We start from the raw sequence: 26,978 nt of genomic DNA, 5'->3' as shown, positions 1-26,978 counted from the left end.
GGGACGCCCAGCAGCCAGGCCAGAGCACCATCTGCTCTTCTCCAGCTCCATCAAGGAACTCCGGTCTACAGTGGTTCTTCTACTGACCTCCTGGACCCTGATCAGCTGTGTAGAGAGCAGCCACTCTAAGTAGCTTGGAGGACCTCTCTACTGTCCTTTTTGGGGTGTGACAGGGCCACAAGTCCTCCAGGCCTACCCCGCTGCACCACAACCTTATATTTATTACTTGTCTGCACATAATGGATTATAAACACACACTTTCGGATTGGTTTGCAACCTTATGTGCACTTATTTTAACTGACTTTTACTGACAATGCAAAGTACTTTGGTTGGGGCAATGCAAAAGAAATCGCTTGTGAGGAAAGTGTTGGTTGAGTGATTCCAGACCCAGGCAACACAATGTATTCCTAAAAACTCAACTACAAATTCATATGCTTTCCATATGCGTCCAATATCAATTAGTCACAGAAATCCAAATGTATAGTCCATGCTATATGCATAGCAAACTACATATACACCAAAACTCTTCCTACACATACTCTCTATTTTTAGAACAGACATACCCATGATAGACAGATACACATGGGCTACATCTACACAAGCCAAAAACTTTGAAATGGCCATGCAAATGGCCATTTCGAAGTTTACTAAGGAAGCGCTGAAATACATATTCAGTGCCTCATTAGCATGCGGGTGGCCGCAGCACTTCGAAATTGATGCGGCTCACTGCCGCACGGCTCGCCCAGATGGGGCTCCTTTTCGAAAGGACCCCACCTACTTTGAAGTCCCCTTATTGCTATGAGCCATTTTGAAGTTTTTGGCTAGTACAGACACAGCCATGGAGTATTTCCCTTTCAAAAAACATCATTAACTTCCTGTTAAAGTCTTTAAATTAACAATTCTTTATTAAAATATATATGATGAACTTGACCACTAAAAACCTTCAGCCTTAATTAATCTAATTCATAATGGGCATGCTAAATTAGATTAATTCATGTTTCATTGACTTTACGGGTCACATGACATTACAGTACTGATAGATGAAAATTCATATTGCATTTTCCAACTTTATACTGATCCCCAGCACAAACTTATTACAAACATCATAACTTACGGGTATGTTCTGCGATGTAACACACAGAATTAGTGACATGTATGTTACATATGCTGAAAGAGTTTGCAAATGTGTTTTGCGGTTCAAAGTTAAGTTCGTTATTTGAATATAAATTGTGAATTTTCATATTTACATTCCGTACTGTTACACGTAAACCGTGTATACTCACAAGACTGAAAACACAATCTCATTGTAGCAGAATCAGCATAAACAGAATATGGTATACTAAAAAACACACCAGATTGAAAACATTCACCAAAAATACATTTCGTTCTCATCTATAGCCAATCATCAATTTACAATGTAGTACTCAAGTCACCATTAGAGCTTACAGCAATTTTTATTTCATTTGCAAACCTATGTCTTTAAGGCTGTCTACACATGATCTTCCCTTTTGGAAGGGGCATGTTAAGGAGGCACTTCAGAGCAGATTAATGAGGTGCTGACATGCATATTCAGTGCCTCATGAGCACAATGGTGGCCAGTTGCTCTTCAGAAGCGCTGCTTTCGAAATGCAGACCGGCTGTGTAGATGTGGGTGCTTCGAAATAAACCCCACACTTTGAAATTCACTTATTCCCAATATGTTTTGGGAATAAGTAAATTTCAAAGTGTGGGGCTTATTTCGAAGCACCCGCATCTACATAGCCAGTCTGTATTTCAAAAGCAGCACTTCCAAAGAGCAACTGTCCGCCAATATGCTAATGAGGTGCTGAATATGTATGTCAGTGCCTCATTAACCTGTTCTGATCTGTAACATTTACATGCCCCTTCTGAAAGGGAGGGGCATGGGCAGACGTGGCCTAAAAATTCAACTTCCAGCTGGGAAAAACAATGCCTAATCACAGCCACAAAAAGCAGGATGAAGGAGTGCTAATAAAAAGAGAGCTAATAAAAGAATTAAAACTAAACCTTATCACATTGCAGAACAGGAAAAGACAAGACCACAAGTGGCCAGGTCAGAGGCAAAATACCAAGAATGCACAAGTAAAGAGCAAAATTCCATCTTCAAAAATCCATAGCATGAAGACAATTATTTTATACATGCCAGGCATCACGATGATCCCTGTGAATTGAAACAGGGCTTTGGAGCTCTGCTTTCTAAATAATTACTTTATTAGATCTGAGTACATCTCATTTTAGATTTGCAGAAGACTTACAAGATGCAAGCGGAGAACAGAGATGTTTCATTGCTAATTAAATTGTTGTGCCACATTTCAAGTTTCAGCATTATCATCCCAAGGAAGAAGACAACTGTTTGATTCTAAAACTGGTTTTGATTCGGTTTGTTTTTAAACATCTTTCCTTACATTCACCCTGGCTACATCTACACTAGCACACTACGTTGAAGTATCCTATTTCGAAGTAAGAACATCGAAATAGGCTACTTCGACTTGTATCATCTACACATCCTCCGGGGCTGGTGCCATCGACGTTCTCTCTCTCTCTCTCTCTCTCTCTCTCTCACACACACACACACACACACACACACACACTCTCTCTCTGTCGAAATAAGCCCTTCCGGGGCAAGAGCAAGCTGCTCCCTTAAAGGACCCCTCCCAGACACACACAGCCTGCATGGCATGAGGTCCACAGAGCCAACAACCTGATGTAGACCCCGTGCACACAGCATGGATCCCCAGCTGCAGCAACAGCCGCCAGAAGCACTGGGCTAACAGCTGCGGCAGCCGGTGACCATAAAGCCCTGCAGGGGGTGGACAGAGCGTCTCTCAACCCCTCAGCTGATGGCCGCCATGGAGGACCCAGCTATTTCAATGTACCTAGATGCGGATCGTCTACACACGCCCTACTTTGACATTGAAAGTCAAAGTAGGGCGCTATTCCCATCTTTGGATAGGAATAGTGATTTCGACGTCTCGCTGCCTAACATTGATTTCAACATTGAAATAGTGCATGACGCGTGTAGATGCAACGCGTGCTATTGCAACGTTGTGCCAGCTACTTCGAAGTAGCTGGATAGTGTAAACACTCCCTATGTTTGAAAGCTACAAGAAAGGGTAAAGCAACAACTTGTTATATTGCTTTTATTAATAAGGATAGAAAAAAATCACTGAGGATGCTTTAATTCAACACTCATCAGTCAAGAGCACACTCCGCTGGAGTGGTACACACCAATTGTTTTAATAGCGCACTACATCACAATTTTCAGTGATACAAAGGCCATGTTATACCACTTGGACACCCTTACAGTGGGTAGAAAATGTCCCCTGAAACTACCCTGTGCCAAGGAGGCCTACTGATCTGGTATAAAAGGATCTACACACCAGATAGACTTCAAGTTCAGTGCAATCCACTAGAGCACTGGTGGGCAATTTGTAGCCCATGGCCCACTTGCTGTCCACAGGCCCCTTGGCTGCCCTCCTCCCCCACGTGCCTTGTGCACATGAGCCCCACACTTCCTACGCCTCTTTCCTTCCTCCCTCCACTTTTGGAGGAGGGCAAATCACCTGATTCATGCTCTGTCCCCACCCCCCTCCAGCCTTCTCAGAGCTGGAATGCCATGAACAGCTGATTCATGGTGTCCCAGCTCTGGGAAAGAAGGGGAGGTGCAGGGACACAGTCGAAATCAGCTGATTGATGTGCTATGAAAGGGCTGGGAGGGAGAGAGAGGAGTAGGTAAATACAGGGCTCCAGTGCTCCAATGTGCAAAAAGCACATGGGGAGGCACAGAAGGAGCTTCAGTGGGCCACAAGATGCTGTGGCCCTCTGAGTTGAAGGAGGGCCACATACGCGGCCTGCCCACTATTCATGGTTGCCTATTCCCTCACTGGAGCTATTCTTTGACCCAGGGGAGCCATGCTAAGCACATCATCAAGTAGATTGTGCTGCATTCCCCTTACAAAATTTCATGCCCCCCACAAGGGGACCTGCTCCCCACTTTGCACACCCCTGCCACAAGGTCTCTCATTCAATTACAAATCAAGCCTGACCCCATTTAGGGAGCACAATGCAGCATGTATGCATTCATTGTTAATTATTTGCTCATTGCCAGTATTTTGCAGTGCTGCACACACATAATTCAAGCCCTTTTCACCACATGAGAAGATTTCTCTAAAGATTCCCATAAGGACTTGCTACCTCTGTTAGAAGTAACGTGCTTTCTGCTCCTTCAGATTTTCTATCCTAGGTGTAACAATTTTCTCACTCTCACATGCACACTAAAAGACTGAGATCAAAAGTTCAGCTGAATAAATTAAATCAAAATCTCCAGGTGTGTAGATCAGCTTCTTTATCAGACTTACTATAAATATTGTTTATTTTGTATTACAATCCATACACTGATTCTGGTATATCAAATGATTAATAAAAGGAATAACATGTAGGGTTCAGATCTTCAGGAAAAATATGCATTTCCTTCTTTTGTGCACAGGCCTGTATCTTTCAGTCAAAAATGATGCATGCCAGATTCTTTTATTTGCTGTGACAAAGAACCTGATTTCTTACATAGAAATGTGCACCACACACATTACCTATGTACTGCTGCTACTCAAGAGGTTAGATGAATAAAAATATATCAATTTTTAAAACAATTATCTTTATAATTTGCTTTGACACAATAATTAGCTTCTGAATAATTTACTTTTAAGTCATGATTTTTGTTATTTCAGGAGAAATTGCTGTGTCAGCTCTAAAAATGACGTACACACCTGCATCAACGGTTTGTTTATTCTAAATGGTTTTGAGAATGTTTCAGCAAGCAAAATACGATATTAATGTTAAATGAAAATTTCTCCTGTCCACATTTTACAAAAATCATCAGAATCTCTCCCAACCCAGCTCCAAGAGGTCCACTTCTATTTTTTAAAAAATATTATATTCTGTACTTACGTGTGTGTGCACGTGTGCACACGTGTATATATACTGGCAATTTTCACAACGAAGTAAAATATAGTTTATTTGTTCTCTTCTTTGCTCTCCTTTTGCCGCTGTTCTGAGAAGTTGGAAAAAGCTGTTGCAGCTGCCACTACCTCATCCTAAAAAGCACATTTCCTGACATTCTGGCTAATCATTATGTACATTGTTGTCAAGATGGTTTCGGTGGGTAGAATGGGGAAAGCTAGTTTTAGTCTCCCAAATACTGTGCACAGAATAAGCTCCAACCACGAGATGTTAGTCTTTCTCGATTATGCAGCTGTCCAAAGGATGGCTGATTATGTTCTCTGGGCTCACGCTTTTCCAGTGGGGCTCTGATGCATTCGTTGAGTTTGGCTTCCCAAGAGGGGATTAATGTGTTCCACTGGGCTTCTTTTAAGGGCGAAGCCAAACTGAAGAAGTGGAGGGTCAGATACCTTACTGAGATCTTCCAGGCCACTAGGGTTTGGCCCCTTTATGTGTGTGGGAGTGGCTATACTCTCCCGGACCCACTCAGAGTGCCAAAATAAGCTGTCACACAGAGCTTCCCTCTCCTTTCTTCCATGCTTGCAAGAGCATTAACAATTATAAAACTTAAGAACATTGTCAGTAGGCATCTAAGATGGTAGCACCCAGTGAGATGAATGGGTCAATTCACCTTGGTGGTGATGTAACTCTACCCTCTCCACACATACTTGGTGGTGGTTTAGACCACCATTTTCACTGGTTGCCCATGAGATTGCTTCACACCCTCTTTATCAAACTCAAGGGCAATCAAGGGAACAAAGTAGCTCTCCCAGACACACAATCCAACTGTCACAGCAACTGAAACTGAAATCACCTGCAGTCAGAACTCAAAATGTAAACTGTCAAGCAAATACACTCTAACGAAATGCTAGTATGCTCACTGGTGGGATCCCTTTCTCTCCCTCTTAAAACCCCTGTCTGCAGTCCCCTGCCTGCTTCACTTTGATGACTGTTTATTACTTAAATGCTAATTAAGCTGACCACACATTCTGTTGTTTAGGACAGACTTGTTTGCCAGCCTCCATCTGGAACACGTGTTAACAGCACCAGTGGAATCTTATAGAATTTCACATACCATTTTGTGACACAGTCTCAGGATGATAGTGATCAGCAAATGGTGAGTTTTCAAATGACACCTTAAAAGGCATACTTTGTGCAAAGGGTGTTTCGATAGAATGTAGGGTGTGAATTCTGTCACACTTACAACATTAGTTGACTCAACTACATGAACATAGTGTCTTTCACCAACCATCACAGCTAGACAGATTTTGGATTTTTACATGCTAGAGAACAAAAAAAGAGAACATGAAAGAGGGGCCCAACACTACCTCTTTGCTGGATTTGAAATAGCTAGCTTTGTTTTGCTTGTTTTTAATCCCCCTGAATTGGGATCTACTGCTCTGCACGTGCCTGAAATGCTGTTTCAGACAAAGAATCCTCCCAGGGAGCATGATTTGCTCAGGGTAAAGCCTAAGTCTGTCTCAGGAAAAAAGATGCAAGCTTTCCAGTGGGGTGGCTTTGCCTAAGTTACACACAATGGCTAAATGCTGGCTGTGCAGAATACCTTAGTGAAATTAAAAGGCCAGTATTGCTTGGTTTTGGACTGCAGAGGGAGCTAAAACCTTTCCATGGAGGAGTCATGCAAAGATTTCCTTCAACTGTTGGATGGACAAAAGTGAATAAATCTTTTTAAAAATCCTAAAATGTGATTGACTGCCTCCATTCACAGAACAGAAAACCTCCTTGATATATTGATACTGGGGTGCAGAGGCTGGGAAGCGACAGAACATTCATAAGCAAACCAATTTAGTAAAATAAAGCAGAGCACCTGGAGACTCTAGTCAGGATCACAGATTGCATTGGGTGCTGTAGTCCCCACCCTGCAGAGCTCAGAATCTAAGAAGACAAGTGAAACCAAGGATCAAAGGGTAAATAGACAGGGGAAGTGATTTTGCCTCAGGCCTCATACGACCTCCACTCAACAGTGGGGCAAAGAACCAACACAGAAGCGTCACCACCTTCTCTCTTTAATTGAAAATGGTTCAGCACAAAGATCCTTTCCTTTGGCACAATGGGTTAATATTTATGGAGTGTCTTATTCATAAATCAAGTCACTTTACAAAGTCCTTACTTTTCAGGGTTAAGGCGGCTCACAAAGGTGAAGGCGCCATCTAAAGATAGAGAGCAAGTCCACAGCATGCTGTATAGAAGCTGCATTCCCGGATTCCAGCGCATTGGTGCCCTATTCGAAGATCACACTATTTGGTTTATCCATACCATGTTGAAATAATACTTCAGAGGCACTGGGCAAACGCATTTCTTGGCTGTCCTGACTGCTAATGGAATCAGCGTCTGCTCCCAGAAGCTAAGCAAGAAAAGTGCACCATTTCCCACTGACCTAAAAACGTATTGATGACAGCTTGGAGCAGCTATTGGGCTGTGCCAAGTTCATCTGTGCTATCCAAACAAGCAAACATCACTCTAGTGTTGGCACACTTTTGATATAAAAGGAACAGAAGGTGCACTGGGGGTGGGGCACGGGGCAAGCGTGTTTACACCTAAAAAACCCCACAATACTCAATATAGCAATATACAACCAAAACTGTAAACCAGCAAATGATAAAATGGCTTTATTTACAATTCTAGTTGCTCTAGTATAAAAGTTATGAAGTTTTCCTGGAAAAGGTGTCACTTCTCACATTTCAAAACATAGTTGTGGGTATAATCAAGCTGCTAAAGTTCAGTGATTACCATAATTTAAACCACTAAAAGGTTCCAAGTGTCTTTCTTCTGGCACCTTAATCCTGAATATTGCTCGCTGTTGCCCAGAGATTACCAAGGTCTGGAAGAAAACTTCTGATCTGCAGTACATGCAAAACGGCCAGACACCTCAAGAGAAACAGATGGCTCAGTGTGGGATTTATAACTAGATACAAAGCCTTTCACCTCTACTTGGGAGTGAGTTGAGCCTGAAATTCATCAAATGATAGCTGTTTGCTGGCCTAATGGAAAAACAACCTGATCATCTCAGCCAATCACTAGTGGACAGATGTCCTCATCAGTCAGCCAAAATAGTGCTGACATCTTTGCATGTAATATCAGCAGGCTCACCAAAGACTGAATCAGTTCAGAAACTTGAATCCCAGGGGAGGTCCTGCTAGGTCAGAGTTGATGCTATTGGTAAGTGCTGTAGATGTGACACATCCTAGTCAATATCAGAGCACATAACACACACACACACCCCTCTTTCATAGGGAGAGAAACTGGAAAGGACTTTCACTGTGCATGCCCCTAAATCCTCTTTCCAAAGCCCTCTGACATCAATGGAAAACCTTATTACTCAGTCCTCCTGCCTCTCCATGCCCACACTTGCCAGTCATCTGTGTAAGCTTCTTGCATAGTCAAGTTATGTACTGCAGAAAAATGTTCCCCGAATACTAAAATCAGACTATTAATTTTTCATGACCACATTCTGAGATATTTACAGTACAGGGGCAAAAGGCAGGACACGAGGCAAGCTTTTTATCTGCTCGCTCTCCCACGTCACAGGCTTTTCAACAAGGTGGTCCCTGAGGTCAGGTTGAAATGAAACACCATTCAGGACTCCATCCTCTTTCAGTACTTGAGATACAGCCTAGGAAGAGCACAGAGGGCTAGTTTGTCAGCTGGTATCAATCAGTATAGCTCCACTGAAGGCAATGCAGACACACCAATTTTCTCTAGCTGAGCATCTCTCCCAAAGTCTGTTAGGAAATACCACTTGCACCTTCCAATTATGTTATATTGTTTCCAAGCTCCACAATTGGGACACTTTAATCACCCATATGATTAAACTGGGTGAGAATGGTAAGAAATCCTGGGGTCTGAAATTCATGAGTAATATAGTTTCAGCTTGTCTGTGGCTTTTTCCACACACACACACCCCCGGTTTTCCCCTGTTTTTCACATGTAATGAAACTGAGACAAACCTGCCAGGTTTACTGTCAAAACTCTGAAAAGCTAAAAAGTTTGAGGTTCATCTAACCCAAAACTTAAAGCCTTAACAGGTCTTAAAAGCTTAAAAGTTCAAATACTTTATTCTCAGTCAAGCTTTGCAAGAGTTCATGAACATCAACCATTTTGGCCCCAGTCTTAATTTGAAGTTTTGCTGTGAAAATCTAACTCCAAGTCTGTTTAACAGATAATACGTCTTAGTATCTGGATAAAGAGACATAAGAGCCAGGCAATTCGGGTACATGTCCATGATGCAGGACTCATAGGGGATGTAAGATTGTTCCAGATGCCAACTAGGGGATTAGTCATTTAGCTCAAGAGAAGAGAGTCCTTAATTCTGAGGATAAACCATAAAGCACATCTAAGCATAGTTTAAAACTCAACTTGTGTTTCTCCACAAGGAAAGGAACCCAGACCAGAGGGTTCTTCTAGGCTGGGTGCACAACTATTACTCTTGAGGACTCCATGTGCTTAGGCATACAAGTATGCAACATTCCTTCCCTGAAGAGCTCAGACAGAGAATGGGAAGAGACAGGCACAGAGACATAATGTCCCTTGCTCAAGGTCATACACCATAATTCAGTGGGATAACAGGAAAGAGAACCCAGATTTCCCAAGGCCCATGCCAACCTCTGTTAAACCACATTGCCTTTCACAGTAAAATTGTGCTTGCATCCAATGAAGCTTTGTTTAAAAAAAATCACTGCAACATCACAGCACCTCATCACAGCTCTGGTCTGAATGCATTGAAAGAGGATTCTGGGCTTGAAGGCTATAACATGACTGCAGGCTGAACCTCTCTAGTCCAGCACACTCAAGCCATGACCCAATGCCAAACCAGACAATGCACCAGATCACAGGAGCTCAATATTGTCTAGCAGCATTACCAACTCTTCCACTGCCTTACTGGGCTCTTAAAAGACATTTTAGGGGTAAATTGGAGCTAAATAATAGCATAGAACACAGAGCCAGAACTAGTGACTCTTACCAAAATTTATGAGAGCATGAGAAACATGGCTACCCCCATAGTAAGTGGACACCTGGCTAATTAAAATCCATCCTGGACCACAGATTTTTCCAGACCACACAGAGTGTCTCACTAGAGTGGCTCAACCTGTATCCTGACTTAAAACTAGAGTAAGAAAAATTCTTGGGTAAAAGTCCACAAAATGACTTGGACCCCTTAAAATTCCAAATCCCCATCAACCTGAAATCAGACTTAGGTTACTAAGGGCACAAGTCACTTTTCAAAGCAGAACTAGAGCACCAATCTTGCTTAGTATTAGAGATGTAGCTGTGTTAGTCTGTATCCAGAAAAATAACAAGAAGTCCTGTGGCACCTTATAAACTAACAGATTTATTGGATCATAAGCTTTTGTGGGCAAAGACCCACTTCATCAGTACTTAGGCACATTTGAAAACTGTACTCCTAGTTATTCCCTTTTCACTGGGTAAAAACTGGTGAAACATGAAAGCCAGCCCCCTTTTATCTGCAGTGTTTTACGTGTCTAAGCATACTCTTCCTTTCACACTGTGTATTTTAACTGGATTGCAAAAGATGTATTTTTGTAGGTTTCATAAATATACACTCATGCACACTACAATATTTTTGAACAGTCCGTTTCTTAGCGAGTTCTCTGGATTCATATTCTTATGTGAAAAAGAAACAGTCAGGAAGGTAACAATGTTTAACCAAAGCACAGAAATTGCAAAAAGCTGTTCTTAGAAATTTGGAAGCACTATGCTATAATGTCGTTATAGAAAGGGATTTCCCCGATTTCAGCAACATTCTGATTAGTCATTTCCCACGTGGGTGCTTAACCAAGAAAAAGTTTGGTCTCCATCCCAAGACCCAAAAGCTACATCAATTTTTATGCTACTAAAATGTTTGTAGTGGATGCACTGGGTATATGTACAAAGAGGTGGAACAACTGAAGAAACCTGAGGTCTTCTAAGAAAAATCACTTCTCAGCAGTTAATATCAAGAGAATCATGTTACAAGCCAAATATTTTTAAAGTGCTAATCCAATTCAAAATTAAGTTAGTGATAAATGAAACTAATACAGTACTTATTAGCATAAAATAAAAATATAAATTGCTGATTTGAACACATGTATCAACAAGACCAGCCATGCTAAAATGTTATTTTGCCCAAGGAAAAAGGAGTTAAGACAGATTCACAAATTTAAATATAATCTTTTTTTCCCCAAAAACATGTACTGTTGAACAAAGACAAAAGGAAAAAAGTTTTAGTAGAAAATCAGAAGATTCCCTACATTTGAATGCTTTTAAGAGGAAATATCCATTGATCCTTTGCTTGTAATTCAACAGGCTGTCAAAAGATCATGAGCTAAAATATACAGTTTACACTAAAAGCAAGGGCAAAAGTAACTGAATGACATTGGGAATCAAGCAATAGCAGAATATTGCCATCTTCTTAATGGATGTTCTACAAGAGTTACTCTTCCCAAATTCAATTTTAGGAGCTACTCTACAGATGGGTTAATTCTTCTCCAGCCAGAATTTTAAACATAAGAGATTTTTAAAAACCTCATACCTTCAAAGGCACAATAAATACCGCAGCACAACTACGTTCTATAGCAGACAAAATTATTGTTTCCTTGCAATGAAAAAATTCCCAGCAATAGGTTCTTAAATGGAACCTGAAATGCAAGTTGGCTGTTTAACATACATAGGTCAAAAATAATTCCATTAGAGCAGGTCTTTCTGATTATTCATGTGAAAGATTATCATGAGTTAAATTCAAAAAGATATAGAATTAGAGACCTCAAATTGTTATGGATAGGTAGGTATGGCGCTTTTCTGCCAACCAGGTCTGGTGATTTCTTATTTCTTTATTCTACAAGAAACACTTTATGAGTGCTTTAAAATAGCATGTACAATGCCATTCCATTTAATGTTTTTGAAAATGACATACCCACCAGTATCTAGTGAAACCCAATAATACCACACAGTACTAATTGCTCTGGAGTATATCATTATTGTAAAGCAGAAAGTTTGAGGGGCTCATTTTCAATATTTCTTACACAGTGAAGTACAGGTTCATTTAAAATGTTTCAAGAACAAATCTCAATATAAAAATATCTTTTCATCAACAAAACCTGATTATGACAGGAAGCACTAGACGAAATTTTACTGCAAACCTAGCAACAATATCATGGTTTAATTATAATTAAATAGCATCTCTCATCCATAGGGGTTAATAATTGAAGACTGTACTGTATGACAAATAACTAGCAGTAGGTCCATGTCTTATGTCAGGTCCCCAAATAATCTCATGCCACTAAGTATCATTTAATTTTCATATGTATTATACAGTCATTCCCAATGGCTAAACTGATTTGCCCCGTAAAATAATTCTGTTAATACACCCCACCCACACACACAGAACCTTCCACCTGAGGTTCTCCAAATGCTTTACAAATTAGTTTACTAAGCCTTTCTACACCTGATTGGCAGAAAAGTGCTTTATTATTAACCCCAAATTAAAAGTTGAAGTGCTGAAGGGCTAAATGCCATTCACGTGTTTGTAGCACACATGAAATACGGGGGAGAGCCAGAACAGACTGCAGGTGTACTAACTTCCAGTTTTCGTGTTATTACCACTATATTATAATCTCAACCTTGAGGGAGGCACACCTGGAACTTGTCATCCAACTTCCTGATTTACTTGGGCCTAGGTATACTGGAGGAAAATTCTTAGATGGCAAAGTTTCTTTGGTTTATTTGTTACCTCCTAGGATATTTTGTGTAACAACCTTTAGTCACGAAAGGGTCCCTGTTCATGGAATGTAAAGTGATTCATGCTGGAAAACATTACCTCAAATATCAATGTAAAATGATGGGAGTCTAAATTAGCTGTTGTCTTTGAAGGAAGATATTGGATTATTTATTAAGAGTACTCTGAAAACATCTGCTCAGAGTGCAACAGCAATCAAACAGCTAACAACTATTAGGAAAGGGATAAATAAGGCATAAAATATCAGAATGACACTGTAAATTCATGGCGTATCCACACCACGAATACTGTGTGTAGGAGGGCTGCCCCATATCAAAGATACATTAAAGCTCAGAAAAAAGCAGGAGGGCAGCAAAAAGATTAGAGGTATAGAACAGCTCCCATAGGAGAGGTTAAAAAGAATGAGACCGCTGATTAAGAAAAGAGGCTGACTAAGTGGGGCAGGACGGGATGGAAGGGGGATATGACATAGGTCTCTACATTTGTGAATCATGTGGAGAATTTAAGTATGAAAGTGTTACTTACCCCTTTGCCTAACACAAGGACCAGGGGTCAACATGGCATTAATAGACATAGCATTAAAACAAACAAAAAAGGAATTACTTCCTCACAGAATGCGGAGTCAACCTACGGAACTCAATGCCAAAGGATGTGAAGGAGGCCAAAAGCAGAACTACAGGTTGAACCTCTCTCATCCAGAGCCTTCCGTACCTGATCGGTACCGGACAAGAGATTTTGCCAGACCATTGGAGGTCAGTATTGTCTAGTAGCACTACCAACACTTCCATTACTTACTAGGCTCTTAGAAGACATTTAGGGGTAAATTACAGGTAAATGACAGCACTGAACACAGAGATCTTCATGGGTCCACATAAACTTCACATGCATGATAAGTGGTCACCTGTTAACTAAAATCATGCCTGATTGCAAATGTTGCCAGACGAGAACTTTCAGGATTACAGAGGTACAACCTGTAGTTTTAAAAAAATAAAAACTGCCGGGAGGATAGGGCCATCAATGGCCATTTAGCTGAAAGGATCAACAACCCATGACCCAGGTGCCCTAGGACACAGACTGCCAGAAGCTGGGACTGGACATCAAGGGAAAGATCATTGGATAATTGCCCTATTCTATTTATTCCCTCAAAAGCACCCAACACTTGTTACTGTTGGAAGGCAGGATATTGGGCTAGATGGATCATTGGTCTAACCTAGTGTGGCCATTCTTATGTTCTTAAATTCACAGCACATTACTTAAATGGGTACTGACCACTTGAAACCTAGCCTCTTTAACAAAAGTCACAGTCATCCAAAAATTTAAGCAAGCCAGTCATTTTCCATGTCTGCTTCTACTGACTACGGCCACCATTCATGAAAGTGTCCCTATTTAGGAAAGCACATGAGCATAAACGTACTCTTAACTTTATGTGTAAGTGCTCTCCTGAATAGTGATGCAGTGAAGGATATATGCAAGGGCTTTCATGAATCAAGGCATGTGTGTGTAATAGTACCCATACTCTTAAATCTCTGCAGGGCTAACAGCAAAGTTTATTAGTGTGCTGAAGTGTGGGAAAACTGTCAGCAGAGCATTCAAATAAGATGATCTGCTTATTTTTTCTGCCAATAGTAAGAATCAGAACAGCTGAAGAAAGAAAATCGTTCTAATGCTCTTTTATTGTAGTTTCCTTAGAGAATGGAGATAAGAGCCTTGCTTGTTATGGATCAAGAAGACTGGATGTACACTAGTTATTTCCTCAACAATGGCATGGCATTTTTCAGAACGACAAAATGCTCCAGACTTGAAACAAAGAGAATTCTAAAAGTGGCAACCACTCTGACTTCCATGTTCACGACTAGAATACAATCGAATGCGTAACCACTCGGTCAGAGCAATGATACACAAAACATTGCTAGCTGTGAAAACAATGAAAGCATAATGTTTGACTGGGGTAATATGAGAATTCATATATACATTTACTCTCGATGCTAATGAAGCTAAATTAGAAAGCAGCTATTAGTACCTCTGAAAAGAGCAATTTAGGTGTCTCTGCCCATCTGTGGGGTTGCTTTCATGGGGTTTGTCTACCCTGCAGAGTTATTATTCCAAAATAACACATCCACACTATAGGGAAGCTGCAAAAATAAGCAAAACTTATTTTCTGAAATAGCTTCTCCACACACAATAGAGCCTGTTTTGGATTGAGCCCCTCCTATTAGAAAAGATCTTAGGTAGACAGTTGCTCAAGTTTTGCATATATTAAACACTCATGATATATCATTGTATTTTAGGTCAGTGTTGAAATATGATGCTTTCATTATTGTTCCTCTTTTCAGCTATTAGCAACTACCTATTCAACACATTCATTTGCAACTCACATTGAAACAAAATGGTCTCTCCATTGAAAACCAGCCTCTGTCCACCTCAGGTGGTGTAGTGTACGAGTATTGCTTTTTTTTTAAAGAAATGATGCCACTAAGTCAAAGGTTTTTTGTTTTATCTTAAGCAAGCAGTATTAAATTTCATCTGTAATGGGAGACAAACTTCTGAATACTTCTGATGAAGTAATTTCAACTCCAATCCTCCACTGAGGAAAACTTTCATTTTGTAGACCCATGAAAAAATTAGTTGGCTGAATTACTAGGCTGCCAGTTTGATACCGAGGGAAATCTGCAGGTCATGGGTTGTGAGTAGCACTTAAATCAAAATAACTCTCCCTCCTGCCTTTTTTTTTTTCCTGAAAGCATGATGACAACATCATCCTGTCTAAACTTCAGATTCAGCAATTCTTTAGGAAAGAAACCAAAACCTAATACATGTCCACGGACATCAATAAGAATTAACTTTCACTTCACTCCTTCTTGGTAGCACTCTTAAGAGCTTTAAAGACACCAAATCAATAGCCATATGAAATATAGTTCATCTCCTAATGCAATACATATAATCATGTATGTTTGTAATTCAGTTTCATGGGTTTAGAAGAATGGTGGTCAGGTAGGGCAACTGGTCCCTGGCCAATAAAGACAACCTTACAAACGCTCAGCTGAGGAGCCAATTTTTCCATTTCTCATGATAGTGCTCTGCAAATAGTACAAGGTACTGACCATCCTAAACTCCTATTGAAATCAATAGACATTAAAGGGCATTTCCATAATATCGAAAAGAGCTCAAGGCCAGATTTTCAAACGCTAAGTGTCCACAGCTGGGATCACCAAAGCAGATTTCCAAAGCACTTCCATATGTATTATGGCTACAAATTTCAAATGAACTCAATTGGTGTGCCAATGTAGACGCCTAAACGAGAACAGAGAGCTCTTGTAAATTAGGTTCCATTTCAGGGTGTCGAATGTTTCAGTTACATCGCTTTATATATTCAAAACTAGCATAGGAATTATCTAGTTGTCATGACATCTCTGCAAGGTAATTTTTACCCAAGTTATCTCCATTTTATAGATGGAGAAACTGGAGCAGAAAAATGAAGAGACCTCCCCGAAACAACACTGAGTCAGGGGAAGAATCAAGTATACAAACAACTCAGAAGCCTTATATCTGCCGACAGTCTTCCAAAACACACTGCTTTTCAAGCAACAATGATAATATAGTAAAGCAGAAAAAAAAAAAGACAGATGACCCCCTTACCCGCTTCTATCCCTGTCTGATTTGTTTCTTCCAAATCCTTAGAAAACATGCTCCCTGACAATACCTGAAATGGGCTCATGTCCAGTGTTCCCTGTAAACTGACTGCTTAGGCAGCTACCCAGGAAGGACTTATGTGCCTATGGCTGTCGGTACTCTGCTAATCAGCTGGGCCGCACCTGTTTCTACTGGTGGTGCACATCCCCATATGACTCTGTGCACATAAAAGTTATTCCACACACGATGGAAAAAATTAGAGGGAACAATGTTCCTATCACAGATTTCAAATCTAGCTGTGAGTTTTTAAAACCTTAACTTTTGTTCCATTTCTAAATATGATTCACCATGCTACAGGGCCTGTGATCTGAACAAATCTGCAAATGAAACTGTATCAGGAGACCTAATTCCACCATTTACCCTATCATATCTCCCAGAAATTGTCCAAGTCTTTAAGCACACATGGCGGCATGTCAAATTATCCATCTACTCTAAGAAAGAGACCCATCTTGCTCCTCAGGATAGGAGACAACCATGCCCTAAATTATCCTAAATGTGTAGATTTTGCACATTTCACAAACACACCATCAAATAAATTGGAGCCTGAAATTTGATCCAGACCATTCACAATGGCTTTCAATGGAAACAGAGTCTCCTTCCTAAAATACATCTCTAGAGATGGGCTATGGTACATAGGAAGGCCCATTAGGTAGCAAAGTATTTACAAGCTCAATGGCATAGCTGACATTTTCGAGTTCACGTATAGTACAAGAGCCTTAGTGAGATACAGTTCCTCCAGCTTTTAAAAACATCATCATTAACTGATAACGAAAGTTGGTGTGGTTAGAGCAGTGGTTTCCAACCTGTGTTCCACAGGTCCCTGGGGGTCCAAAAGGATATTGAAAGGGGCCAGTGAAAAAAAATAAAAGATAAATAAAAATGATCATAGAAAAAGTTTTAAATCAATTGTCAAGTTACAATCTATTATTTTAAAATTAAATCTCTTCCAATCATGTTTATTAATTGCTGTTCAAAAAGCTATGTTGAAGTACATATAGCAGTGTAGAATCGGCTTTGATGGGGGTCCACCAATGGTTTGGGGGGATGACTGGGGGTCCACACTAGTGAAAAGGTTGGGAACCACTGGGACACAATCACCCTCTGACCATTTCTTCCCAGTTTCATGAGTGCTGAGGGAAAGGTTTATCAGCCATTTTGAGTCTACGGCACTTCCCAGTATTTGTTTTCTTAACGTATCTAGCAAGAATATATCCTTAGCAAATCAATTTGGCTCACAATTATTTTTTCAAATGTGCACACACACACACACACACACAAAGTAACATTGCCAGATGGTATAATACTGAACAGAACTAATTTCACACATGATGTTTTCAAGGTGTTAGAACATGTCACAGCTTCTGTTAATAGAACATCTCCCCTTCCCCTCCTCCTTTTAAACTAAGAAAATGCTACATTCCCACTAGGCCATATTTTACATTACATGTGTTTTCAATTCTGATAAGGGCAGCTGATTGCTTGCAAACCTAATTACAGTCAAATGAAAGTCTCTCAGAACCATCATTAGCAATTAGGACCTGCCAGATTTGCAGTGTATCATTTAGAGCGGCATAATTCAATTGCTCATTGAAAAATCGCAGGTGAAACTGGTGATTATAAGTGGGGGGGGGAGCCTGCAACATGTCACTGCAGGCAAATCTTCAGTAAAGTGGCAGCTTCTATGACCAGTTGATCAATGAATGCAGGTGTTTGCTTCAGCATGCCACAAAGCACAGCTCATCACGTCACTCGGAAAACGTTAGCTGCAGCCCATCATCTCTTGCTTGCCCCAGTGCATGAGTCTGGATTTCACATTCTGTTGCTGTGCATGTATTTCTAAAAAGAAAGCCAATGGGTTTCTCTGGGAACGCTATTAAATCTGTGTGGATGTGCAGTCCAGAACAAAAGGTGCACGCATGAATACCTAATTCTTTAGTGCTTTCCACAGAATAGCAAAATTCTCTTTATGCTCCATGAGATGAACTATAGGTTATTAGGACCCAGCAGTTACGATGCTTTTCAGCAGCTGAGTGCCTTCATGAATGACATAGTAGAAGTGGGGTCTGTGGGTTAAGAGCAGGTGTGATTTCTGTGACCTCTGCTCTGAAGCAAACAGTTCAGAATCACAAGAAGTGTTTGTACTTTGACCCCGGTTTGTGACAAATCTGAATTTCCTAGAGCAGGGGCTGGCAACCAAAATAGCAAGAAGAGACAGTTTTTCCAATTTGGTAAAATACTCAGTAATTCAAGAGCCACAACATATGTGAATATGAGATGGTCCTTAATAAATAACATCAAACCAGACTTTTTTGTAACCCCTATTTTCAGAGCAGCACACACACAATGATTTGTAATGTGATACATGTTTACTGCAGGACATTCACAAACTTTATGTATTCTATTTCCTCACATTTCATGTGTGTGTTTGTACCACTGTCTTCCTGACTTTCACGGTTTCTTTTACCCTTGACGGGGTAGAAATAGCTCAGTGGTTGGAGCATTGGCCTGCTACACCCAGTCCTTAAGGAGGCCATTTAGGAATCTGGGGCACAAGGGGGGGGAACCTACACACAAAGAATGGTGCTTGGTCCTGCCAAGAGGGCAGGGAACTGGACTCCAAGAACCTCCCAAGGTCCCTTCCAGCTCCCCCAACAATCTTCTCAATTTCTGGAGGATGCTGGGGGGGGGGGGGGGCGTTAGCCAACATTGAGATCACATGTTTGCTATTTAGATATGAGTTGTTCATCTGGGGGCTTTTAGACATTCACAGATTATTGAAAATAATCAGGAATTTGGGTTTGTTATTTTAATTTATTTTGCAATCAGAGTGTCAGGACCCACAAAGAAGTCCTTATAGAGCCACTTGTTGCAAATCCCTGTCCTAGAGGAACATTAAAATGGAGATGGAATATGGTGTCATTTACACATGTATATACATGCCTGCTATGCGTGCATACAATAAAAGATGATCCATTTCCAAGGCATAGTTATGAGCTGAGCAATAAAAGCCAAACCAAACCCACCTATTGCCCATTCCTCCTCTCATTCACAAATTCTTCCTCCCTTAATCCCAACCATCTGCAAGGGACACCTGAAGTCTTTAAATAAACAGGGCAAGAATAAGTCTTCCCCTCCCATTTTATTACATCCATTTGATGCATTTGCTCAGCTCATTGTTACCTGTATGTTGTCTTCTCCTATCCCGTAAAATAGGTTTTAAGTGCTGTAATCTAAATTTTTCACAATGAAAAAAGTTCATTTTCCAAGTGGCTGAATTAAGAAAACTACATGTGAATGAAGACTCCACGTCTGAAAGGAGTTGAAGCATATTTAACAAAACAAAACAAAAAACCACACACACACACACAATACACTTCTTCACAGATGGTGTCAGTAAGATGGAAATGACAGACAAAACCAAGCGAACAGTGCCCTTTCATGAAACACAAAGGCAACACATATTGCATGCAGTTTCATTTAGATGTTTCCTTTATAATCTTGTTGCATGTGTTCACAGCACAAACATATTCCTTGTAGGTTGCAACAGTATAGCATGATTTTTTTTTAAACTTTTAAAGAGGACTAGGAAAAAGTAAAACATACCAATTTGTATTAAGAGGTGAAATGATTACTGAATCAAAGTATTTCCTCTGGGCTAAACTCTACCCACACTTATACGCTGGCTTAGAAGGATTTTCATGAGTAAAATGTTGATAAACATCAATTACACTGCACACACACAGACAAAAAATATTTCCAATGACTACAGAAGTAATTGCCTGACTCCCCTCAGTCTCACCCATCCATAAATTTCCTCCAACTGTGAAAATTGTAATCAATAAAAACAAAGAAAAAGTTTTAAAACAAACATTATTATTATAGGCTGAAATGATCAAAAAAATTGCATTCTGCCCAGCCCAGGTACAAGCCGCACTACTCTCAAGCACTCAGGGTCTGACTGTGTTGCCACTGAAGTCAAAGGCTAAGCTCCCACTCGTGTCACTAAAGCAGAATTAGATCCCTAAATCAGCCGAATTTGGCCTTACGTGTACATCCTAAATTAATCAAACATCTATTTCCTCACCTACAGTATACTCCAAGATGCTTCGACTCTGACCTGCTGTCATTTTATGGTGATGTAAGCCTGCTGATTTCAACAGAGTTACTCCTGAATTACACAAGTGAAGTGGGAGGAGAAGCAGGACTTTGCTGTTATGCATACGATGTGCACGCAGGTGCACCACATAAATTGATATGCCCCATAATCTATAGAAATGGATGTGCCTTTCCCACCACCCACCCCTCTTTTCCTGACAAATTTTCACAATTTTCAGTCAAAAATTAAACTGTTCTGGTGGGTTACCTGCAGTACAAATAGACACTTGTTTTTCTAAGCCCACCCACAATTTCATTTTCAGTTAGCAGCCCTTGGAAAGGCAGTAATAGAAGAAATTGCAAAGAGCATGCCGATGTCATTGAAAGGCTGCAAACCCAAACTGTAAATAGCACATTGTAAATTGCTTGTCACCACTGTCAACTCTCGTTGGAATCACCCAGCAAGTGACAATCAAGCCCATCTGCTTAGCTCCCAGACCAATGCCATCACAAACTATTCAGCTACTATGAGCCTCCCTGGTCTCTCTCTATTTATTACCTGTCATCTGTCATGTATAGGCTTGTATAAGGATGTACAGAACTGCAAGCACACATTAGAATACAGAACATTGCAGCAGTAATTTCAGTGGCTCTTGGTTTTTGTACTGCTGACCCCTTTCACACAGCAAGTCTGAAGGTGACCCTATTTACATACTAAAAAGCAGATTTTATATTTAACATATGCTACTTAACAAATGCTAGCAATGAAGCGATGTTTGGGGTGGAAGCTGACAGCGCACAACCTCCTGAGGGATCACAACTGCTGGGTTATTTCATCTTCTGGGGAGAGATCTGCTGTACTACAGATTGAACCTCTCTAATCTGGCACCCTCGGGACCTGACCGGTGCCAAACCAGAGAATTAGCAGAACCACGGGAAGTCAATAGTGTCTAACAGCATTAACAACACTTCCATTGCTTACCAGGCTCTTAGAAGACATTTAGCGGTAAAATAAAAGCTAAATATCAACACAGAATACTGAGAGTCAGGACTGGTGGCTATAAACAAACTTTATGGGACTGCGAGAAACTTGGACACACCCATGATAAATGGGCATCCAGCTAACATCCATTTTCTTCCTTACTTCAAAGTGTTTGCATTTAAAATCACCAATAAACTCAAAGGAAATAAAACCTAGAAGGCTGGAAAATATATTCCGAATCTGACATCTGCATATTGGCAAGTCAAGTCTTCTTTGGGCATTTGATATGTGCATTACAAAAAGCAGAGTTCACATTCACTTCATCTTGCAAATCCTGCATGTGAGAGTTCCATTCAGCTGATAACAGATTTACAGAGGCATGTCAGTCAGGGGTGTTAACCACCATGGAAACAATGAACAATCTCAAAGTATGCAACACTTCCCAACAGGGCTGTACTGTAGCCAAAATTTCACTCCAGCCTGGGAATGGCAAGTGACAGCATCAAGATGGTATCCTTTTGCACCAGTGTAACATGCACATCTGGAACAATTCAGCAGTTCTTGCTGTAAAACAGGATAAATAGCTCTTACTTATGCATGCCCAAATGCATAAAATAGAGCCAACAAACGAGACTCCCTGCAGCATCTAGATTATCTTCTTACTAGTATCCCCGTATCCTTGTTCCTCTGCCAGTTCTACAATCAATAGTCCCTATGTTCCTCTCATTCTGGTGAGAATGTAATACTATTGACTTCAGTGGTGTGAATCAGTCTTATCCAAAACCCCTGGAGGCCAACTGAGTGTTGGAAAAGGCACAGTGCTGGATGGGAAAATAAAAATATGGGTGTCTTTTTGTGAGATGACGCAGAGAGAGAGGATGCTTCATTAATACAAAAAAACAAAATGCCATTTGGAACCTTTCCTTTCCCTAGTTTCTGCAGGCTTTTTACTGCTTGCATTGAAAAGCAAAACAAGGGAAAAAATGCTATATTTAATGCCTCTCGGTATATCGTCTTCAATCAGCTTTGCCATCTTTTCAATTACGTCTCTTTCTCAGTTTAAGTGCCAAAATCACTTGGATTTGACAGCATCTAAACTGCTTATGAGAGCATGTTCTTATCTAAAGAGACGTACCTCTGTCACATGCATTAATTGATAACAGGAAGGATACTTTATTCCTTCTCACTCTCATCCCTCCAGAATGAAGCTCAGATTTACCAGCTAAAAGCAAAACCATTTTCCATGACATCTGTCAGTTCGACAGCTTCCAAGTCAGTACAAATTTATTCTTTAAAAAAAAACCAACACACAACACCTACAACCTTGTAAATAACCTCCATCAGCAGCTCGGCTGTCTCTCCTCACTGAAAAGCCACATAGAAGGTTTCCATGAGATAGTAGGTAGTAACATTGGGATCAAATGGCATAGCAAGTCAAGTTGTATAGAACCTAGATTATGCACACAGCAGACACCTAAAATAATTAGATTATTCTTAAAATGAACGGAGTCACAAATTAGCGTAAGAACACAGGATGTGTCTTCACTACAGGGAAGATCAACCCTGACACATTCTGTCTTGTGGAGTTCAATTTAATGAGCCTAGTAGGGATGTGCTAAATCAAACGTACAGGGTGCCTGTGTTGGTCTAATGCTCCTGCCCCTAGTTCTGGGTTAGGAAAAGTCAACAGGTGTGCACACTCCCGTTGGCCTCCCTTAGAGGAGACAGCGAGGAAGCTCGAATTAAGGTATGTCGACTCCAGTTATGTAATTAATGTACCCAACTTTGAGCTTCTGCTGTAGAGTAGACCTGCTCATAGAAAATGCTTCCCTTCCTTTTCAGTCCTTCAAACAACACAATTTTAAGTCCCCAACTCTATCACAAACAGCTCTGTAGCAGAAACTCCCTAGTCCATTTTGAGATGGCACTACCTACTTCAAACACTACAACTGCTGCATCACCGTCATAAAATAAGGCAACATTTTAGAAAGACAAAACATGGTCATGGAGCAAAACAGGCATTTTAAGCTGTCCCCTTTACTAACCTAATCAACCCTCTAACTACCTTAGTTCTAAATACTGTTAAGTTTAAAAATTCTGTATTATTTTACTTCTCTTTAAACTTCAGTTAATAAAAATAAATTTACTTATTGACATTTCATTTATTCTTTGTTTCTCTCAGTTCCGACAATGAAAATCACTTTAGCCTAACGTAATTTCCACTTTCATGCTCTCATTCTGCTGCATTTAGGTTGCAAACATTGCAAAGAATAAGAGCTTAGTCATCCGCTGACAGTTTTCCTTGGAATTAAAAAAAGACAGGGAAAGGATCATATTAATCTTAGGTAAAAGCTTGCTTTTAATCACACTTTAGCTGCAGACAAATCTGTATTTGTACTGTCACTTAACTCTGCCATTCTCTGGCTTGATAGCCACATTAGCATGTCTGATATTTTTATACAAGGTAAAGGTCTCCAAAGGGTAAACCTTCCACACACACAGCTGAAAATAATACTAAAGGATATTTTATGACAATATATATTTCTCCAAAGAAAGCACTGAAGCAAGGCTATTTTTCTGTAGTTGTATGCACACTACAAGTATCACACCTACCACTAAAGGGCTTTTTTAATTATGTTTTTACACGTGGAACACACTTCTCTACAGATTATTGAATTATGAGCCCAAATTCTTGGCTCCAGTGCTGTAATCCTGGATGCTAGACACTCATTCATTTTCTCACCTGTGGTGTAAAACAATAACAATGCAAGGTAGGTGTGAAGTTCTTGCTCAGGGGAATGGTGATTAGTAACCCAAAAGAGTACACACAAGTACCATAGACACTCCACAAATGAGCTCCTCAGACAGTAATCAGTCTTCCACTTCCATTTGTCTTGATTAGCAGCTCCCCTTCTCCCAATTACCTCAGCTTGCTCTTGATATTCAGAGGGAGTCTCATGCTTCTGTGTACAAAATCACAAGCCAACAAAAGCATATTCATACTGCAGATACATCATGATTACCTTTGGTTTTCTGCTTTGAGAACACTGAGACAGTGCACTCCCCTGTCTTGCCAGTCTCACAACCTACCCAAGTCAGGCTCTGCAGTAGTGTTCCCTCTGTTTTTTTCCCTCCCTCCATAAGAAGAAATTTTTTTATTATGTGCACCAAGGCATGTCCAGATGTGCACCGCAAGTAGAAACATAGTGGCTGTATGTGCTCTGCTAATCTACTGGGTGGTGCCTGAATCTCTTTTGGGCAGCCGCCCAAAGGCTCATCTTACAGGGAACTCTGCTCTGCAGCCTATGAGAAGAACTTGCAGAGTTCTGCAAAACCTGCTTGTCACATAGCACCTGAAATAATTACATAGGTCTTCCTTCCTTGTATTTCTATCTAACATTCACATCTCCATACCTCTTTCCTCCCAGACATGTTGGGTGAAAATTAAAACCACCAAAGCCTGAGAAAAAAGCACCACACAGACCAATGAGACAACAGGTAACGGGTTTAAAGGAAGCAGAAGAATCACCCAGATCTAGTAAGCAGATTACACATACTATATGTGAAGTGCAGGCATCCAATCCTTCTCCCCACACAGACGAAAAACAGATAACTTGTCTCCCACCTGTCTGAGCCCCTTCAGTAATTTCTTCCTTTTCCCAAGGTGCTGGCAAAGATTGCGATCATTCTCCCGGTCTGAGCTGTACTGGTGATGGTTAAGTCTGTGCTTTTTGGGATGGTACGACAGCCCATTGGTAAGTGCTTCCCGTTTCTTCTTGGCCAGACGATTCGGATGTTTCTCCACACGTTCCTGAGGCTTCAATGCTACATCCTTCTGCACAAGAGGGGAAAGGGGGGTAAGAGAGAAATAACAGATTTACTGGCTGCTGTCCAGGCTGAGCAATGTTTTATTTGAATGTAAACAAAACAAAACAAAACAAAAAAACATTGCATTTGTGCTTCTCTCCTTCACTGAAATAGACTGGGACCACTCCACGAACTCTCTCTGTATCCAGTGCAGTTCAGCAAAGACACCACAAAGAAAGCAGTAAACCAGCTTTGTGAGTTCATGATCCTCAAGCCACCAAACATTGTTCCACGCCAAAGAATAACTCAGGGAAGCCTTTGCATTGCTCTGATTTATACCAGCTAGAACAGCCTGCCCCAGAAGGCTGTTCTGCAAGATAGGGATCAGCTAAGTGCCCCAGCCCATGTCACATCAGGGGCTCCACTGACTCTGTGCTGCCAAGAGTTTTTAATGCATATTTATAAAAGAGTTGGGAATCTCCAGCTGTATAACAAAGCTGACAGTAAGGCTGCTTTTAATCTCCACAGAAGTAGACAGCAGCTATAAGTTGAATCTAATGGGTTTTCTCTCAACCAAAGAGCTGCCAGTGTAGAACAAAAGTGCAAGGCTACTGAATTGATCATTCCCATACATCAGTGTCACTGTTGATTAAAATGTTACATGACCCACATTCATCACACGCCTATATACCCACATCTCACCCCGCCTCTTGGCTGGAGTTCATCACACTTCAGTATTTTCAAATCCAACCTGTTTATCAACTGCATGCAGTTTATTAAGTCAACATTTATTTATAATGTTTAAATTAAGAGACACGATGTTCTTTAAAAACACTCACTAGCATTTCTAATCTCTTTCACCACATTTATACTTGGATCCAAAGCAAAACAAGGGCCTCATACAAAGCCTACTGAAGTGGGCTTTGAGTAAAGTAAACCTGAACCACGTACCCACTTATCCACACAATTACATAGGGAAGTTTATGTCTAGGTCCAAAATATGTAACATGCCGCTACCACTGCCAACAGTACCATCAACTCTTAGCTGGAGACACCCTCAAATCCTTCCTAATAATCAAATCTGGACACAAATTTTGTAGCTCAAGCCCACCACTAATTATTATCTAATTTGTGTGTGTGTATGTGTGCGCGTGTGTACACATCAGTTTGAGAGTCTGTTTGCTCCAGAACTCCTCCTGAAACATAAGAGCTAGAGCCAACAAATTTGTTATGCAACTTCCTCTTACCCTAACTTAAATCAAAGTCAGGAAAATCGGACGTGCCTGGAATTCGATGCTTTTCCAGAACCTGGAAAGGGAGGGGCACAGAGAGGAGGGATGACATGATTCAGACTCAGTGAGGGCTGTGACCCCAGGGAACAGCAATACTGCAGAGACACCACTGGGAGCAGTTGAGCAGGAAAAGACAGTGGCCAGCTAATGACAGGGCTCTTCATCCTATCGGCCACCAGACAGGGTGAAGGCTCACCTGTCTCAATCCCCCACCCTCCTAGGCCTTGGAAGGTGAAGAAAGAAAAATGCTTAAGAACTTTTATTATAACTTAATTTTAGAAAAACTGTATATTTTGATATATGGTGTTGACAATGTGTTTTATCGTTACAAAGATTTAATCTCAGT

The 26,978-nt window shown here is 40.6% G+C and overlaps 1 protein-coding gene across 9 annotated transcripts in view; it reads right to left on the bottom strand.

Annotated features, from left to right (window-relative positions):
* Positions 1–26,978, bottom strand: part of AUTS2 (activator of transcription and developmental regulator AUTS2) — a 1,222,405-nt gene that overhangs the window by 854,731 nt on the left and 340,696 nt on the right. For all 9 annotated transcript variants that reach the window (XM_075013769.1, XM_075013774.1, XM_075013772.1 and 6 more), the window contains exon 2: positions 25,159–25,368. In XM_075013769.1, coding sequence (XP_074869870.1) covers positions 25,159–25,368 — 210 coding nt within the window. The remainder of the gene's footprint in view (positions 1–25,158; positions 25,369–26,978) is intronic.

Source organism: Carettochelys insculpta, chromosome 19, assembly GCF_033958435.1.
Source record: "Carettochelys insculpta isolate YL-2023 chromosome 19, ASM3395843v1, whole genome shotgun sequence".
Classification (NCBI taxonomy): domain Eukaryota; kingdom Metazoa; phylum Chordata; order Testudines; family Carettochelyidae; genus Carettochelys; species Carettochelys insculpta.
This window is presented reverse-complemented; position numbering and strand designations above follow the sequence as displayed.